We start from the raw sequence: 18,902 nt of genomic DNA, 5'->3' as shown, positions 1-18,902 counted from the left end.
CTGCTTTCACTCTCTGAACAGGTGCAATCTTTTTTTTCTCTTTCAGACCCTCTATGACCCGGTGTTTATCTCTTTCTACAATGTCTTCTATACGTCTCTTCCTGTTTTGGCACTGGGTGTATTCGACCAGGTGCGTGAAAATTTTCCATTTCGCAAACAAGTGTGTGATTGTTCGAATGCAGGCACTAAATGGTGGGGAGAATATTTTTGTTACCAGAGGAGTGCATGTTTTCACAGCACACGGTGTCGTGAATGTGCTGCTTTCACAGTCGTTACCACTGCGTTTTTGGTTCACTGTCTGTGATGAGTGACATGGTTCATGTGCTTTCCTGTGTATATTGTGTGGCACACCTGATACGAGCTGGCCAAAAAGGGCATGCGCCTAGCAGGGCATCCAGTTAAACAGTTACATCTGTTCCTCTTCAGGACCATCCTATATCATGCTCTGCTCGCTTGTTGGCTGTTACCACTAAAGCAAATTTGCTGCAAATGGCAAAGTGGTTAAGCTCTTTTACATGAAATGAAAGACCCCATAATTGAAATCATCCAAAAGTCATCCTGCCCAAATGCTACTGCATGTTAGTGAAAAGGCCGGTGTAAGATAAATACCAGTAGCTATGGCCTGCTTTACTTGTGGTGGGCTTGATTTGCATGCAGAGAGGACACATTGTTTTAATGCACTTCCAGCCCTTCTTTCATAGCATTCCAAAGGGAGCCAGTTTTTCTGCCTCTGAAGTCCCGAGACAAAACAACGTGCTTTTTGAAGTAGTAATGTTTGGTGGTATTTGTAGCTGATGCACCATGTAGTAGCCCATATGTTACCACGTTACCACAGAGCTCCACTGCCTTGCAGAATGAACAACTGGACAGTGAGCGAACAGCAAGCAAGTAAAAAGCCACGCCAGCTAACCAAGAAAAGATGAGGAGCTAGTTGCTCAAAATGGCTCTTGCGGCCACAAGTTTTTACAAGCGCTATTCATTCGCTGCAAAGCATGCAAGCCATATTATGCATCATGGCTGCTTCGCTGGTTATGTGGTGAGGGCAGTGAAAGCATCACCATCTGACCTCCCCTGAATTTGGTAGCATCTGCAGTTGATAATGTGAAATGTCCTAAAATCTTCCTTTGTTATGGGAGATGTTTACAGTGCAATGGAAGATCTTGGTTAATGACTGCATGCCAGCTAACCATGAAAAGATGAGGAGCTAGTTGCTCAAAATGACTCTTGCGGCCACAAGTTTTTACAAGCAAACTGAATAATTCAAGGTTGTGCTGTGAGCATTATTGACAGCTTCATTAAGCTGCAGAGCAGCTTGCCAGCAAATACGCAGACTGCTCAAAACTAGCAGCTAAGCATGCATTGTGTGTTTGTAATGTGCTGCTAAATGCTTAAGTATATTTGCATATGCAGCTCGGATAACCTTTGTATCAAGTCACCCACTTTGTGTTCTTGTGCAGGATGTAAACGACGTAAACTCTATGCGCTATCCGAAGCTGTACACACCAGGCCACCTCAACTTGCTCTTCAACAAGGTGGAGTTTCTGAAAAGTGTGGCACATGGGGTGGTCTCTTCGTTTGTGCTGTTCTTCATCCCCTACGGTGCCTTTAGCAATAGCATCGCACCCGATGGCGTCAACTTGGATGGGCAACAGCTGCTGGGCACCACGGTCTCCACCATCCTCGTCATTGTCGTCAATGCCCAGGTGAAGGCTCATTTCACACACTGTCCTCGACTCTCCCTCGGAAGAGCTCATGTGCGGACCGTTGGTTTCATCAGGCTGTGAAAATGCTGCTCCACCCACTACTTTTTGAAAAAGAAACTACTAATCGAAAAAAGAACAGGAGGCTAAACGCTTCTGTTGTTACTGGTGCGAGCAACAAAAAGCGATAGAACTTGCCTGTATCAAAGCTGAGACAAAATGCATAATATAAATGTACAAGCAGCTTACAAGACCTGCTGCACTGCCTGGCTTTCCACTTGCTAAGTGTGCACATAATCGCTGCAGCTTCAAAAGAATGTCGCACCTTCCTGGAAATGTGGCTCGGACTCACGCTTCAGTTAAGCTTCTCTAAACTTATGCATGGGTGGACTGACAGTAACTTCCTTGTGTTTGCTCTGCATCGTTTGGGGTAAGCTTGTGCAGCTAAGGTCACTTGATGAGTTCCATGCAGTGCCTCTGCTCAGACTTGGTGCACCTGTGCAATAACGCATTGATTAACTTGTGCCACCAGTAATGCTGTACAGTTAAAGACCAGCATGTATTTTGTGTGCTGTGCCTTGCAGGAGTACTGAGCTTTGGAGATAAATTGAGAACATTTTCCCTGAAAGAGCAACAAGCATTCTTGAAATAGGGCTTGCCCTCAAATGTTGTCTAATTAGTGACATAAAGCTTTCACAGCTGACAGCATTATAGTGCAGTGTCCCAAGGGCTGATTATATTTTGTGTCTGACGTCCATGTTCATGACTGCTAATAGCCTGGTCTCTGCTTAATGAACGCTTCCCAGTTTGGCAAGTGTAATTAAATAAAAAAATGGATGTGCAACCAAAGTCCACTCTTCTCGGCTGAGCAGTCATTCCATTTTTGTGTATGCAAAACTGGATAATAATAAAAAAGGCATTGCGCCTGTTCTATCCATGCCTTACACCAGCTTGCTAACATTCAGCATGTGAGGGCATATGAATACAGCATTGACATAGCTGTACCATACACCATCGCCCCGTTGCCTTTCCACCTGTGTAATACGCCACGGTGCAAATGTTGATTTTGCAGCAGTGTTTGTGAGGGAGTTTCTGTGAAGTAAACAGCATTACTGTCGGCATAGTTGTACACCACGACGTAAAATTTACTGCTGCTTAAGAAATATGCTGGGCCCGAGCTTTAAGGGACATGCACGTCAGGGAATCCACACTTTCAACACTGTGCTTGCTGTGGTTGTCAAGGTTTTTGAAGTTAGGGTGCAGTTCAGTCATTGCCTTCACTTTTTCAGTCTTGACAAGGGCAAAAGCCCAGGAGCTTCTTTTGAAGTTGATGTCCATTTGTTAATCTTGGAGGCCACAGGCATCACTGAAATGTTTGGCAGAAATAATTTATCAGCCTTAGTTGCCCTGGTAAATGCTTTCGAGGTTACAGCAAAGATGTTTTTCCTGCGAGTGCTCTTGGTGGAAGCTGAATGCATCTGAAAGGTTCTTGCTCTCTTCCATACAGATTGCTCTGGACACGTCTTACTGGACAGTGTTCAACCACATCGTCATCTGGGGGTCAGTGGCATTCTACCTGGCCATGACATTGCTCATCAACTCTGACTTTGTGGGTAACCAGTTCCTCGGCTCGCTGCGCATGACACTGGGCTCAGCACAGTTCTGGTTTGTGGCGTTCCTCACGGTTGCTGTACTACTGCTGCCAGTGATTGCGTTCCGCTTCTTCTACACGGACGTCTTCCCCACGCTCTCGGACCGCGTGCGCCTCAAGCAGCGGCGGGCGCGGCGGCTGCGTCGCGAAGGTGCACCGGAGAGTGGACTGGGGCGTGCCACAAGTGTGCGGCAAGGAAGCCGAAGGCGTTCAGTGCGCTCGGGCTATGCCTTTGCGCACCAGGAGGGCTTTGGCAGACTCATCATGAGTGGAAAAATCATGCGACGTGCGCGCTCTGGTGGCAACTGGAGCAACTCTCTCCATGTCCCTCCCACATTGCCCAACCAGCCAGACGACACAAGGTCCCCACCACTTGCTTGAGGAGCGCTGCTTATGGTGCACCTTCTCTTGCACTTGTGCTACGCAGGCACAGTGGAGTGTGCCGGCATGCAATTTTTGTGTTGTCACATTGACATGTTATCTTCACGGTGCTGCCCAGTCTGTTCTTGCACGTTCCCGTAGACGTGCAAGTTGGTTGGCGCCATGTTGTGGGTAACATCTTTTGTGGTGTCCCGGTTGTGCGTGGCACAGGTGGTGCAAGTTTGCGGTCGTGGTTGCGGCAGCCTCGCTGCCGCTGTGACTGTGATGGAATTTCCACGGCGTGCACTCTGTTAGCACACAGTGGTGGTGCCTCCTTAGGCACGTGAGAGTAGCACGTCCCATGCTGCGTCCGAATATCGGGCAACCATGTACCAGTACCGTCTTAGTGCAGGTGACAAGAAGTCTCTTCGCTTCGTCTCTATTGTTTCCACTTGTGCGCTGAAAAACCTACCTCCCAGCCTGTTAAATGCCTATTGCTGTTCACTCTTAATGCGATGTAACTAGCAAGAGCTTGAATTTGTCTTGTAAAGCACCAGACCACTATGAAGTGATGAGTGAACTATGGTTTGACAGGAGCACTTTTGTTTCCTTTAGTGCCTCTAGAGCTTGTTATGTACTGCTTCAATGCTTGTGCAAATTCAAATACTCCTGAGTGTTGCGGTAAATGGGATTCTAAGTTTTCTGCTTAAATTGCGCCACTGCAGAGGTTGATCAAATGTTTCATTTCTCGCTGTAGCTTCTGCCTCATTTTCTTTTCTTTTCTACCGGGCATGTTGGCTCCGCATTTTCAGGCATCATTTTGTACAGGTTCAGATGGCAATATCAAGAGAATATTTTTGAAGAGAGCAAACTTGCCAGCATTTTTATAAGGGAACTCTGGGTTAAAAGGGGATATCTGCAGACTACTACTAGTAAGGTACGCTGAAATGTGACGCTTTACTGCCATGATGCTTTGATGGTTTTTTACTCTGTGCGTTTTTGCACTTAGCAAAGACATTCTTTTTTGTGTCACTGAAAAAAAAACGTGGGAACGAAGTCTTCGACATTATTTATTTCTTGTTATACATTATACCAGGTGTTTTCTTTTTTCTAAGCTGTTATATTTTCCTTTTTGTCCCTATTTTACCCTTGCTTATAAGTGAATGTAGCAGCCAGACTGCTCGCATGTCTGAAGAGTTCTGTTTCGTCCCTTAATGTCTGATCGATGCTATTTTAATTGCAGCCGTGTTGCAAGCACAGGCCTTCTGAAGGTATCTATTGTGGTGCATGGAATGTTTTGAATGCTGATGGTAACTTTTGCATGAAGAACAAAGGAGAGCCTGGCTACTTCGAATGTTGAGAGCTGCATCCATTTCTTTCCATGAGAGGCTTAACAAACTCGCCATCATAAAAAACACAATACGCCAAACGTATTTCTAAAACTATCTATTATTGCTTGTTATCCTCAAACCTAAGCTAAATGCAAAATGAATGGTGTATACCTGGAGCGGTGTGAGGGTGCGTATTTTGTTTGTCTTGTTGCAATTGCTGTATGTACTTGGCATGAATGTTAAGCAGTGTGTGTGCGGTGTTTACTTGAGGCTTACAATGGCCACTTTGCAAAGAGACTTGACACAGCTTTTCGAGCAGTACCGGTGAGTTCAGCTTCGTGTGTAGCCTATGCTGCAGAGGGCGAATGGAGGCATTCTTGGTGTGATCTACACCTGGCTCCATGACGTAAATTGTTTCCACTCTGAATACAGCATTTCATGAAATGGTTTGGAACACTTTCTTTGGTGCTGCTGGCACACACAGCTAATATGAAGTGGGCTGTTTAAGCCACATTGTACCTGCAAACACGTCCTAATCGGGTATGAAACATCACTGTTAGAAGAATACCAGCCTTTAGCACGGTGGTAATGTACGAGGCAAGACGCTAGCTTTCAAGTCAGCTGTAATTTTGTACCTCGTCTTTGGTGCCTCCTTTTAGTGCATAAATGAGAGGAAGCCAGCAGTGCATTTACCGGTCTCTTTAACGCGAGAGGTGAATGAAGCAGCGTGGACAGGTTTCACTTCGAATATTTTAAGGCATCTGCATGCTGTAAAAAAAAGGTAGTTAATAAAAAGTACAAAGCATGATGCCAGTGTCAGTCTTACAAATTATGGTAATGACATTCTCAAAATACTGGAATTGAAGAGGAACAGAAGAATAATGCAGTGATGTCCAAAGTAGCGAGAACCACTGGTAAGCGGTACAGGGGATGAGTACCACAGAGCATTTACACAAAAACACAGCACTCACTGAAGTTTTAAGGCAAAGCTTATATGCAAGTGACATTTGAATGGATAGGCTGCAAATGCATTCACTGACTGCTTCAATGGTGTTTGATGAACTGCCTATTGTCACGTTGTGGGTTCATTTTTAGACAATGGTCATTTGCATTTGCATTGAAGAAAACGTTTACTGAGAAACTAAATAGTAGCAAATGACACTTATGCTCCATGTCACAGTGCCATCGGCAGGGATGGCTCCATTATATGCTGACTGTGTACTTCTCATTGAGCATATCTGGCTTGTACGCCACACACCATAAACCAAGTGTGCTACTGTTTATGGGCTTCAGGTATGACTTCCACAAGTTGAGTCCTTCAGTTAGTTTGCACCATCTTGTTCAAGTGTCATTTCAGGCTGACTAAGCTCCAATATCTGAGCTTCTGCTGCACAGCAATAACAAGAAAGCACATTGTATCATTCCATTCTTCTGTTGATTTTTCTAACTCAATGCTATGAGAATGATGGCAGCATGTTCGTTGGCTCCAGAAGTGCTGTGATGTGCACCCATGGCTACCCCTTCATCTTCATCAGCACTGGTGCTTCAAATGTTGGCTATGAAAGCACAGTATTTTTTTTTTTTAAATAAGGGATTTTCTGAAAATTTTCAACAATTGAAGTACAGACTTGGGTTACTGACATGTGACTTGAACGCGAACCCTAATTTCTTTTTAAAACAATCTTAATCAAGCAAGTTTAGGTGCACAGAAAGGCCTTGTATTAAATTATTAAAGAAGTACAGACACATTTTCATCTCTTCAGTATCTGATACCCCCTGCACTGTTTTTTGTTTTCCTTATGTGTGAATCATACATGTTGTATAAACATTAACCAAGCCATTCATCACAAGAATCTACTGTTTTCTGCTCCCATATCTGAAAAATATCTGGTGAATGTACATTTGTAGCCCACAAATGTTAGAACTGTCACACGGTTTGTCATTGTTGCAGCCTGTGTGATTTGCAAGGTGCTTTGAATGCAATTTGCAGGCATTTCATCATGTGGCATGCAGAAGACTTCTTTGTACACCACATAGTGCCAACAGGTATCGTTATATTTCTTAAGTGTTAAAGAAAACGTGAAACTTTACATGACCATTGCAAGTACTGCATGCATGTTAATGTTGAGTGCAGATCTACATTATTAAAAGTTGTGTCTGTACTTCTTTTATGGAAAATGCATACAGATTTAATTGGCTTGCTATCATATTACTCCTATGGATTTATTGACTCCCGTTGTGGTTATCTGCATGATCATGCCCTTGAGCCCTAGGGACCATCCTATCCACAGTGACTAGGTAGCTGGGATTGTAAACGCTGTTGTCGTGACCCGTTGTCGAAAAGGCATGTTTCTTCCTCTTGGATTGCACATCAAAACCCATCGATGGAATGTTTGACATTTGAGTGGTGCACCTGGCAGAATTTAGCCTTGGAACATCTGTATATTTTTCTTAGAGTAGTTATTTTTCAAGCTCCCATAATGCATACCACAAACAGGCGTAAGTCTTGTCCCACTAGACATAAGTGGGCAACATTGTGCAGCCTTGTGCAGGAAATGTCTACTGCTTGAAAAGTGTGAGTTTATTGGAGCAACACTGCAACATGCAAGTTAGGCTTAATACAAATGGCACCACTAATTGAAAAAAGAAAAAAAAAACGGTCAAGTTGATATTGCTTGCCACATAAGTAAGTTTGCATTGCTAAGTGAATTCACCATATCACAGCTGCTGTTCAGTCTGTAGTGACCATGATGAAATACCGAGTCCAATGGGCTTATGTTCCTTTTTCTGAATCCTCTGTAGTTTGCAGAGGCACTTGCTTTGGGAAGACAGTGCAGATGTATTAAAGGTCTGTAGAGATTGCACCCACTATGTGAAAGAGCATCGCAAGTGTTGAGGGTGGAAAGAAAGCTGGACTAAAGGTCACATATCAGATATGCATGTCCCATTTCTCCCGCTGACAACGTAAATTCGGAGAAATTGGCTGCAGTTTTCAAACCACCTTCTCGCTCTATGCATACCCCCCCACCCCCACCCCACCCCACAAACCCACCAAAAAGAAGAAAATCAAACTCCACAGATCCGGCAGTGCCATGTTTAACAAATTCGCATGGCTAAGAAACATTCAGTGGTCAGTTGGAAACAACAGTGTGAGAGAAACCAATGCACATTCAAGCTCTGATGTTGGCACAAGTTATTATCCACAACAGCAATGCAGAGTCAAACATTCAGACGCCACGTTCCATTTGTTTGCATTCAGCAATTCAGCATTAGCCTGCTGAAGCACAACTTATAATTCAGGGAAGCCTGCTACTAAAGCCAGGCTGTGCAAGCTTTTCTGCACGCCATTGCCGGCGGTTGTCACTTTGCAATCTTTTGTTCACCTCTGAAAATGCCATCCTGTCTTGCAACAATGGAGTGCCTTAGTGAGTGCTGCTAGCAGGAAATTTACAGCATGTCTGTTGTACCAAGGCTTGTGCTTGTGACCCAGTGTGGACTGAAGAAGCGGTGTGTTGAGTGAAACCTGTATCTGTGCTGATGGCTTTGTTGGGCATGTGCACAGCACATCATGGTACTTCCGCAAGTAAAACAACACGAGGAAATGAGAGTTTTTATCTTCTCCATTGCTCTGCACAAAATGTACTACACCAAAGTTGCAACAAAACTGCCAAGCATCTCGGTCGGACAAAAAGGAGGAAGCGACTATTGGTTGCTGCTTTGGCTCCTGTGTGCAGCCAAAAGCTTGTTCACAAACTCCTCCACATCAGGTTCCGCAACTGGCTGCGCTGCAGGCCTGCACATCTTGTCAATGTCCTGAAAAGGCAGACACAAAGTGGTGGGTGCCATTGGGGCATCAACTTAAAAACTACACACTGCTTGCTTTTGTGGAAGCAGCAGGCAATAACTCTGCCAGTAGAAAGCTGGAGATGCTCCTCTAACTGCCTTTTTCACCCTCCTCCTGAACAACCGCACCAAATGTGCACAGTGTGGTGTCTTCAAGCAGCCAAGAGAGACTTAGACAGTGGTATGCCAGACTCTCTGGACTACGAAAAAAAAATTTGAGAGTGCCAGCGAATGCAGGCTGCTTGGACAACTGCCCTTTTCCAGGTGGATACCGCATTTATTGAACATATCCCATGAACCCCTCATATAGATTGTACGAACGTCCTAGACATAATTGCTCCAACATTTGTATTGAACGTTTCTTGAACTAATACTGCATTTGTGTGCTTTCCAGCTAAGTAAAAAAGCATTAATAATGAAATCATCATGAGGCTGAGTAAATATCCTTACTGCCTGAGAATGCTACAAATGTTACAGCTCTGCCTTGTAACCGCAACAGAAAGCATACATGCATCCCACGATTTGATACAGTAGGTGATGTGACAGTGGAAGACTAAAATGTGGTATACTGTGCATATCATTTCGGCTAAGCTAGTTTTTTTTTTTAAATATAAAATACCCAGAACTGAACATTCAGTGCAACTAATTTATGCAAGCAATCTAGTGAAAAGATGAATCTGAAGTTAAGCCTGGGACAGTGTTAGTGGTCACCTACAACATGCAGCGTAGATATTTTACGACCTAGCTTTTGACTAGAAGTGAAAACAGTAAATTTTGTTTTCATAATATGCAGCACAAACTCACTGTTGCTAAAGCACAACACACTGCTCTGTGGTTCCTTTCCTGCAATAGTTTCGCTTTCGATAAGGCAGTGTTGTCTGCATACAATTATTTATTCGGACATGATGAATGCACGAGGTGCTGTCACTTAAAGCCGGCTGGGCATGTCTGGACGACATTTTTAATTCCAACAGAAAAGGTACATTTGGTACCTTCCAACGCTATTGAAACTTGATCTTTCCTTTCCAACAAAATACGTATCTTGTTTACAGAAAAGTCTCACGTTTAAAAACACTAGTATGTGGAAATTTTAAATTTTCTTGCACATCACCTGATAGAAAAACTGCTACATGACGACAGTGATTTACTGCACGCACAAGTAACTTGTTTTCTTTCTGAACAAAAGAAGAAACTATTGATTTGCTTTCTTTTAAGCCAAAAAAAGACAAGGTGTAAAAAATGGTGCAATTATGCATTTCGTTGTGACTTTCTTTCTAAACAGCTTGTAAAGTTAGCTCAGTGAAACTTACTGTCACAATAGTTATGTACCTTTTCCACAGGCATGCCAATATTCATGTTAAAGAAAAAAAGACATCTCTGCTGTTTTCCAAAGTTATAGGTACTTGAGGTCACAGCTTCTTTTAACAGAATCATCAAGTTTAGCAGCGACGAACACCCCTTTGTTTACAATTATTGTGTTGAGAACCAAAATGAGGTCCATATCTCGGTAAAGTGAAGGTACGCTCCCAGAGCAAAATGCCAGAAATCATGTTGTGGCACACTTGCGCAGACACTAAGTTCAGAAAAAAAAAAAACATACACATTCCGGAACAAGAGTTGGATAAACAAAACATTTCGACATTCACAGGCTTCTTAATTTATGTGCACCCAAATTAGTGCAAGTAGCATCTTCTAGCACTAGGAGCAGAGCATTAAAAAAAAAGGAAAGGTTTGCAGTTCCTTTTGATTTCACCCTTATTTCATATAAATTAGGAAGGATCCAGTCACGTGTAATTTCAGTTATTTTGCCGCTACTGCTGATGCCTTATGGCAGGGGTTCTCAAACTGGGTTCTGCGGAACACAGGGGTTCCGCGGGCTGTCTTCTTGTGTTCCGCGAGAACCCTCACCGGCCCTGACCCGGCAGCTGATATGAGACTGGCTCTGAGTGCTACTGAGCCACGCTCTGACTTGCTCTTGAAAGGGAAGCAGTACCACCCATCACATTAGTATTTGTATTAATCTGTGTAATAAACATTTAACATTTGCAACTCTCTCTTTGCAAAAATGCACTCAACAACATTACTGGTAAGTGAAAACGGGGGGGGGGGGGGGGGAGGGGGGGGGGGACTTATTCCCTGGAACTTATTGAAGGCTTTTGGGGTTCCTCCAAGCAAAAAAGTTTGAGAACCCCTGCCTTATGGGATGCCTGATGGACTCCGCTGAGAATGCTGATCTCACCCCAAGCCTAATGGGGCTATGCCAGGCCCATGAGAAGTGCTCGCATTGTCTTTTCTAGTGTCTTGCACCCAGTTTCGGTTTGTATTATCAGGAGTCACCTCCAACTTGCGTGAATATTCAACAAATCTAGCGCCTCAGTCTCTGCCAAGTCTCTGAAAAGTGAGCTCACATTTACCTTATCATTCTGCGGCGCGAACGGCTTCTTGCAGGCAGCAGACAGGCGCTGGTCAATTTCTGCTTTCGCTGCCTTGAGGGTCTCCCTAGCAAAGCAAGGATTGAAACTGCTTGTGAAACCCCAACAGCTTAAAAATTGCAGGTGCACCAAAAGAATATCTGACGAACGCATACTTTTTAACCTCTTGCAGGAAAGCTCGGAAACTCTCAATTTGTGACTGTAAGCACAGGCACAACAATCAAATGCTACAAAGATTTTCTTGCGTCACAGATCTGAACTACTTGTATGACAATGATAACTCGTGTAATGCGTAAATAGTCTGCCTGTACACAGACCTTGCAAATATAAAAAGTGTTCTAGAAACTGTTGCCGGTGTGTGTTGCAGAACACAGTGCCCTGAACGTGAACGCATACATGGCACAGCAGCAACTCATAAATAAAGCACCGGAAATGCAAGCACATAAAATTTGCTGACTTTGAAAAACCTCCGCTATTCTTGGTGATCTCGCTGAACTTCCTGGACCAAGAATGTCCACGCAAAGGATAGTGCACACAGCTGTTTCAGTTAGTAAGGCAAGGTTATGAAAGTTATGCCCAAGTGCCGGCCTTGTTAAATGGAATACAGAAACTAACTTTTGTTCTTGCAGTCGTCGTAGTGTAGTCCTTAAGGCAGCCAAGTGCAGTTTCGCTGCTTCCAAAACCTGCTGAATACAGCCTTGATGGAAAAAGAGCACAGTTCAGTTCAGTAACCAACCTGGAGTCACAACACTTTTTTTTTACACACTTCCAAATAGCGACAGTACAACACCCCCCCATCCAACAAGCTGCATAATTATAACAAGCTTGATTTCAGCAAAAGCAGAAAGCAGGCAAACTGAGCACTATTGTTTTGCGTGCAATGTATGTGAAACAGGAAACGCATCCATTTTTGTGGCAGCACAGTCGTGTTGCTACTTGTTATATCCACTCAAAAATTTTACACCTATTCAAATGTGAACTCTGGCCATTAACAATTTCTAAAAACAATGATACCTTGCATACTTTTCCTCTTCACTTACTTTCAACATGAACAACATTTGGCATGCAACAAACAACAGCACTTGCAACACCGGCATACGCAAGATGTCGTTTCACATCTGTCGCATTCACTGATGAGATAAAAGTAAAGCTTTACTGCAAAAAAAAGTATTTTTATGTGGAAAAAACCTTTTCCCTGCCCTCTATTCTAACCACATCTAGTTAACTATGACTGGTCATCTTAAAATGCCAAACACCACAAGTTCTTGGTTATTCAGTTTAAGCAAAGCGACTTACCTTCTTTGTCCGATTGGGATGACAACTTTTTGTTCAATTCAATGCAGTCTTTGAACATCCTTAAAAAAAGACATTAAGAAGAACATACTGTAGCAACTAGACAAAAACCTCTGCTTTTATTGCGAAGCTCAACGGAGGTGGCCAATGCCACGAAGCACTACCGCACTCACCCAACAACATCCACAAGTCCGGACGAGCTCTGTAAAGCAAATTTGCCGGATTTTATAGGGGCTGCAACACTTGTGCATTCAACATAACCATACACACTGACATACGAAAGCATAGCACGCGGGCTGCACTTTCACATAAAACGAAAACATTGCAGGATTAAAATTCTGCTAACGAGTTATGCCTGTGGTGTGTGTATTGCAGCTGTGAGGTTAAGTTCACGCTGAAAACATCAGAAAGTCATGTTAGCCTCATTGTCAGCTGCAGTACCAAGGTGAGGTATAACACCACATCTGTACTCGCACCACTTCAGCAAGTAAACCAGCACAGCCAATTCCAGCTTCCTCACCCATGCAATGCGTTTATAATGGTCCACATATTATTGAAGTATGCTCATTAACGCTCAAGTACTTGCAACATTGCAAAAAGATATTTACAACCTAGACTGTCTAGAATATTTTCTCATTTAAAAAGAAAAGCCTTAACAACACTAAGCAAACTCTCTGGCATTTATTTTAATTATATTTCTTTTTTGAGAGCACGGCAGATGCCCTGAACCACCCCTACATTACATTGCAAAGCTCTGCGTTTCAGCGCAGAACTAAAGCAGTAGCTACATTGACGGGGGGGGGGGGGGGGGGGGGGGGGTCAAATTAGGCCTTTAAGCACTGCAGATGACCTGCAAAACAAGCAATGAATTACTTACGAGAAATGTGGATTGCTTGTCAGTAAGTGATGACAGGTCAATCACATGCTTGGACCTGCCAAGAGTCTCAACTGCTTCACTGATGCCTTCTACTGCTTTCTTCGAAACTCGTTCCTCTGCTCTCATTTTCCGGCAAAGCTATGATAAGAGCAAGATAAAAAAACTACACATGCATGGAAGAGACTTAAGACAGCACGTAGATACTGCTTGTTTTTTGCCTCTTTTGACGCCTACAAATGTATCTATAGTCAACCCCTCAAAAGCCCCTGAGAAGCAATGCACAAAGGTGCTTGGTCTAGGACATACAGAAAAAAAAAATGATGGCTGATTTGCGTAGTTCAGTGAAATTAATGCGAATTAGGTGTGCTAGCATTTTGGTTTCACTTCAGTTCAAGTATTCAGATGCATTGTACACAGATGGTAGTTGTTCGGATAGCGATAATGAGTTAATGCTCATATATGTGCACTTGGTCATTCTCTACTTTACATTCATAGATTCCTGGGAGTCCTCATACCACTCCTGGGTATGCAGCAGTGGTGCAGCAGTTACATGGCATGCCACTCCCCTGCAATGACAGGGGCTGCCATCGACAGGGCTCGTGAAACCCAGGTTGCACTTCCCGAGCAACCTCTCGCGACCAATCATTAACTGGACTGCTGCGGTGGGCCGTTTGCCCACAACCCGGTGGGCAGTGACAAGTGGGCAACCTGCCAGGCGTATATTTACACACACACACACACATCAGGGCAGGTTATGCCCTGTGGCAGGCTTCAGACATACAGACAGACAAACACACACCAGCTAAACTGCAGGAAATAGCCACTATAAATGCTAGTGCACTAAAAAACTTAGAAGACAGCATCTCTAAGCAAGAAGTCGAACAGCAACAAGAAACCAGAAAGGTCACCTCACCGTCCCAATCAAACCTCCCAAAAGGCAGATGCTCGGGGAAAGTGTACGAATGCCCATGCTCATTTATTAATGTGCTAGCATTAGAAGGGTCTATGCAGAAAAAAATAGTGACTGCCGTCGCGCGTGACGCAGTGCAAACCTTGTCACGCCATCTCAACCTGCCCACCATAGCAAGTGGCAATTAAATTAATGACTAGGTCATGAGAGGTTGCTTCGGAAGAGCTGCCTGGGTCTCACAAGCCCCACTGGTGGCTGTGTTTGAAACAGCCACCTGCCATCGCAGGGCAGTGACGCATCGCTGAACCACTGCACAACTGCACAAAGAGTGTTATGAGGACTTCCAGCGACCTATGAATGTAAAGCAGAGAATAACCAATTCCGCATATACGGGCATTTACCCATTAAGGCTACCACATCATACCCTTTAAGGCGGAGCTACTACAGAAAACGCTGACGAATTCAAATGACCGACCAGTTATCACCTAAGAAGTTTTTTTTTTTAGTGCTTGTTGGAATGCCAAAAAAAAAAGACTGACCTTCTCTAGCCTCACAAGAGTGTCATCCGATTCAAACCTGTCGAAAGAGAAAATGCAGAGATAAAGCCTAAATCACCTTTAAAATCATGTAAACTTTTAAACAGGCTACCTCCTACAATAATGAACTCGCACATCTATACTTGACTAAAACAGAACACGATCAGGAAAAAAAAAAGAACAAAACACTGACTCACCTCTGAACCTGAGCTTGCAAGTGTTTTATCGAAAGTTTCAAGTCTGACTGTTTCTTTTCCAATAAACTGCCAAGATTAAATTATGAAAAACGTGAGCATTAACAAAGGTTTGTAGGTATCAAAGATCACAAAACGAGCAAATGGAGATTCACCTTTGCGGCTTCGCCTTTTCCGATTCAAAAGCGTCCAATTCTTCCTGAAAAGCAGCATTCTGTGATCGTGTCTGAATCGTATCCTTCTTAATAATTTCTAATTTCCAAGCTGGACGCTTTGATGGAGAGAAGGGGCTACTGAAATGTAGTGGATCCTTCAGTTTGTGGTGAAGCACGAACACGGACAGGCTGGCAAGAAACTTGGAGCACTGCGGCGTTCCAGGCCGAAGCAGCAGCGCAGCGCTGAACTCTTGAATGTAAGGAGCTGCAAGCTCATCACCCTACAGGGACCAATCAGAACAGTACTGATCGCATGCTACTCACAGCAGCCATGCTCTATACTTCTACACATGCGACAAGACATGCCTTACAAGCAACATGTGGGTTCTTTCATCACTGCTTTTAAAAGCTTTTCTTTTTCACAGTGCTTTTATGTCAGCGATAAACAGTACTACTATAAAGAAACACATTAGATTTTCTGAGTAATACTTCTGCCTCAGATTCCACGCTGACAACTGCAAAAGTGGAACTGCAAAAAAAAAAACTGCTGGCAAAAAGACAAATTTTTCTTCTGTTTTCAGTCTGAGGATTCAACTCTGCTAAAAACAACTTTTCTCAAATGCGCCTTAACAATGGTACCAAGTTAAGCAACCCTGCAATAGTACAACCTAATTACACGGAAAAAATTTTGCAGTGACATCACAAATCCTTTCCAAGGTGACAGACTTGCTATTTTGCAATTCTTTCAGTGCAGCTGAAGTCTCTCAAAGATGCCTTTTTTTGTTTATTGAATTTATCAGTTCTCAGTTTCATTATGGCAAATGTGACACACACAGTAGACACAGTTTGAAGTACAAGCATTGCCAGCACCTCAGAAGTCCACTTTCTGATTAGCAACATCACCCGCAGTTTATAAACTGTAGTCTCTACATTCTTTTATGATGATTAAGGTTCAATATAAAAAGAAGGCGCCTGACAAGGCCGTAAGCACAATGCCTAGCAAGTGCTTCAGAGTCCATTGAGACATTGTGACTGTCTCAATGATGATTCCCACCACAGAAAAGAACACTTTCAGGTAAAAGAAAGGAACCGTGTCTGGTACATCAGGGAAGGATGATGGCTAGAGAGATGACTAATAGCACTGCACGTACAAAAAAAGGTCGGTCAGTATTATTTAACAACATCTGCTAGTGCTTGCCTGCAAAGTAGACATCCAATGTGTGATCTCTCCACGGAAGCATTTGTCCGACTCGCCAGTCTTTACTGGCCAGATATTCCTGCAAGGCCACATATAAGCAAGGTCAGCCAGGCGCTCACTGCAGCTGACCTGCAACCCATATTATTTTGTTCAGGGAGAAAATTAAAAGGAATGACCTACTTCATCCTTGACTCCACAGCCTTCTTGTCATACGTGTAATAGAGGAAGTATAGCACTTGGCGAACAGTGGCTGTAGCTTGTCTGCCCCTGAAGTGCTCCCTGTTAGAAAAGCATAAAGCGGAAATCTATGCATAAGACTTGGAGACACTTAAGCTCAGTCTTAACATATGACGCGATAGTGTTAATCGTTCACTTCAGCAGCCTGGGGTCCTCTTCACATGTAACTTAGCAGACATGGACACTACCGACCGTGGCAGGTGGCTGTTTCAAACACAGTCAGCGGTGAGGCTTGTGAGACTCAGGTTGTTTCCCGAGCAACCTGTCGCGACCAATCATTAATTTAACTGCCACCTGCCACGGTCCGCAGTTTGCTCACAATCCGGTGAGCAGGTTGTGAGGACATTGCATGTTCACATGACCTAGATGGCAGGTGGGCCATCTGCTTTTCTTGACAAGGTGACGACGCCCAGTTTATCGCTGAATGGGGCCATTAACACTAATGCATTAATATGAAGTTAACGTCTGCAGTATCCAGTCATTACACGCAAGAATGAAATGGCCATAATATAACCCTACAACTCACACTGAATGTAAGATGGAATGGAACTAGACAGACAGCTCATGCACGTGTGTTTACATCATCCGTGATCCTATCAAGTAACCCGTTATAATTAAGACAATGCTGTTGGGCTTGCATACTACCCGAAGTTGCTGCAAGCCTGGGAAAGTTACACACATGTACCATAACGGTCACTATGCTTTGCACACTACTGTCTCATAAAAAACTGTTAGTACAGCAAGTCCTAAAGTAAAGCATCAGTCAAATTACATTTTTTGTGACCTAAAAGGTTGAAAGAAAAGGCACTTACGGTAGAAGCTTAGTGTCATCATGTGGCTTGAAGTGCATAACGTCAAGACAACCCAGCAAAAGATCCTCCATTCCTGTGTTAGCGGTGAAATAGCAGAATTGCATGCCAATGCTTAAACTGCAAAAAGTACACGAAGGAGAGGAGCATGGGTGTGCACAGAGGGGGGCAAGGGGACAGTGGCCAACCCTAATAGACGTATGCAAGGGGAGTGCAGATTTCGTACGACACTGTTCCTCGCTACCCAAAAGCCATGAACAGGCGCTACCATGAACTTTAGCCCCCTTTTATGAAGAGACCCGTGCAAGCCTATGGAGAGGAGCATATGGCAGTGACCGTCCTAGGCCTTGACTTTTCGCAGTCGTTCTAACCGTGGTTCCTGCAGTTTACACCGTTTGTTTTGCAAACAAACCCGTTTGAACAGCACCAGGTTGGAAGTGGGGAGGGAGGCTGCACAACCAGCCTAACAAATAGCTAAAAGAAGCACTAAGCTAACAGCATCCGGGTGGTGGCTGTTTTATGACCCTCTGCACAACGGCCCACCGACTTCACTGCTGGAGCTTCCCAGTTTGCAGAGGCAGCAGAAAGTAACAATAAAGCGTACAAATGCGCACTGCCCTACACACATATTTTAAAGCAATTTCTTCCACATACGGCCAAAAGGCTGAGCCACCGAGCCACCGCGTCGGGTTGATGGTTCAGACAGCAGCCTGTAGATGTTGTGAAGGCAATAGCCAATGACAGGTATATATTCTCACATACTTAGCAATACTTGTCATTTACTATTCTATTTACTCGTTTCAGACAACCACCTGGCTTCATTTGACTCAACAAATTTTACTACAGGGACAATCATCCGTGACGCAGGTTCTCTGGAAATGTAGGCTGCTAAAGGTATACGGATACACCACATGCGCCCAGACGCGTGTGGTGTGTCCGCGTGTGGTCTAAGTTTTAACGCGATAGCATTAAGGAGTTCGCGTTGCAGAAAATCCGGTGTCGTCGTCGGATGCGCAAGCTGTAAGCTTTGAAATGAGCGCCAAGGTTTCACGACATACAAAAGCGGATAATCCAACGAAACGCACAGCATGCACCAGAACTTTGTACTGATACGGTTTTCTAGATCAAAACTTTGATGAGAAGAAAACGCGACGAACGCACGACGTCCATTACCGAACAGCACTCTCCGTCCTGAGCACGAGATATGTTTCCTACTTCGAAGTAGATGGTGCAATAGTACACTATTCGCAGTTTCGTGGTTATTCGCTGTGTGGCTATGGCTATGGGCTATGTTCAAGAAGAGATTGGATTGAATCTTTCTAACTTAGTAATGATGATGATGATGGTATGAAAAAAATTCGCTCTTTAGCTATTGG

General features: G+C 43.9%; 2 protein-coding genes across 8 annotated transcripts in view; one reads left to right on the top strand and one right to left on the bottom strand.

Annotated features, from left to right (window-relative positions):
- The window catches only part of ATP8B (ATPase phospholipid transporting 8B), a 122,489-nt gene extending 113,845 nt beyond the window's left edge, over positions 1-8,644 (top strand). For all 4 annotated transcript variants that reach the window (XM_089542946.1, XM_089542944.1, XM_089542947.1 and 1 more), the window contains 3 exons: positions 47-130; positions 1,458-1,703; positions 3,208-8,644. In XM_089542946.1, coding sequence (XP_089399072.1) covers positions 47-130; positions 1,458-1,703; positions 3,208-3,732 — 855 coding nt within the window. In that variant the 3' untranslated portion in view covers positions 3,733-8,644. The remainder of the gene's footprint in view (positions 1-46; positions 131-1,457; positions 1,704-3,207) is intronic.
- On the bottom strand, positions 8,641-18,808 carry LOC149341085 (uncharacterized). Of its 4 annotated transcripts, none has more exons than XM_089542949.1 (13): positions 18,700-18,808; positions 17,530-17,602; positions 16,661-16,759; positions 16,481-16,559; positions 15,283-15,563; positions 15,131-15,196; positions 14,937-14,973; positions 13,488-13,625; positions 12,784-12,812; positions 12,614-12,672; positions 11,933-12,014; positions 11,300-11,384; positions 8,641-8,855 (listed from the first exon to the last, which is right to left on the bottom strand). In XM_089542949.1, exons 2-13 carry the CDS (start codon positions 17,598-17,600, stop codon positions 8,745-8,747), a joined length of 1,137 nt encoding a protein of 378 aa, XP_089399075.1. In that variant the 5' UTR covers positions 17,601-17,602; positions 18,700-18,808; the 3' UTR covers positions 8,641-8,744. The 4 variants fall into 4 exon arrangements, with proteins under 4 accessions (XP_089399075.1, XP_089399076.1, XP_089399074.1 ...); XM_089542950.1 differs by having other exon boundaries at positions 18,688-18,778; XM_089542948.1 differs by having other exon boundaries at positions 18,684-18,759.
- Positions 18,809-18,902: the final 94 nt, after the last annotated feature.

The sequence above is a fragment of the Amblyomma mixtum genome, chromosome 5 (assembly GCF_055824585.1).
Source record: "Amblyomma mixtum isolate Tamu chromosome 5, ASM5582458v1, whole genome shotgun sequence".
NCBI classification, from domain to species: domain Eukaryota; kingdom Metazoa; phylum Arthropoda; class Arachnida; order Ixodida; family Ixodidae; genus Amblyomma; species Amblyomma mixtum.
This window is presented reverse-complemented; position numbering and strand designations above follow the sequence as displayed.

What these genes read in the sequence shown, in the direction of transcription:
- LOC149341085 (XM_089542948.1), bottom strand. An exon ending in GATGACACTAAGCTTCTACC is followed by an intron (nt 16,760 to 17,529) that starts GTAAGTGCCTTT and finishes CTTTTCTAACAG; the next exon opens with GGAGCACTTCAGGGGCAGAC. An exon ending in GAAAAGGCGAAGCCGCAAAG is followed by an intron (nt 15,197 to 15,282) that starts GTGAATCTCCAT and finishes TAATCTTGGCAG; the next exon opens with TTTATTGGAAAAGAAACAGT.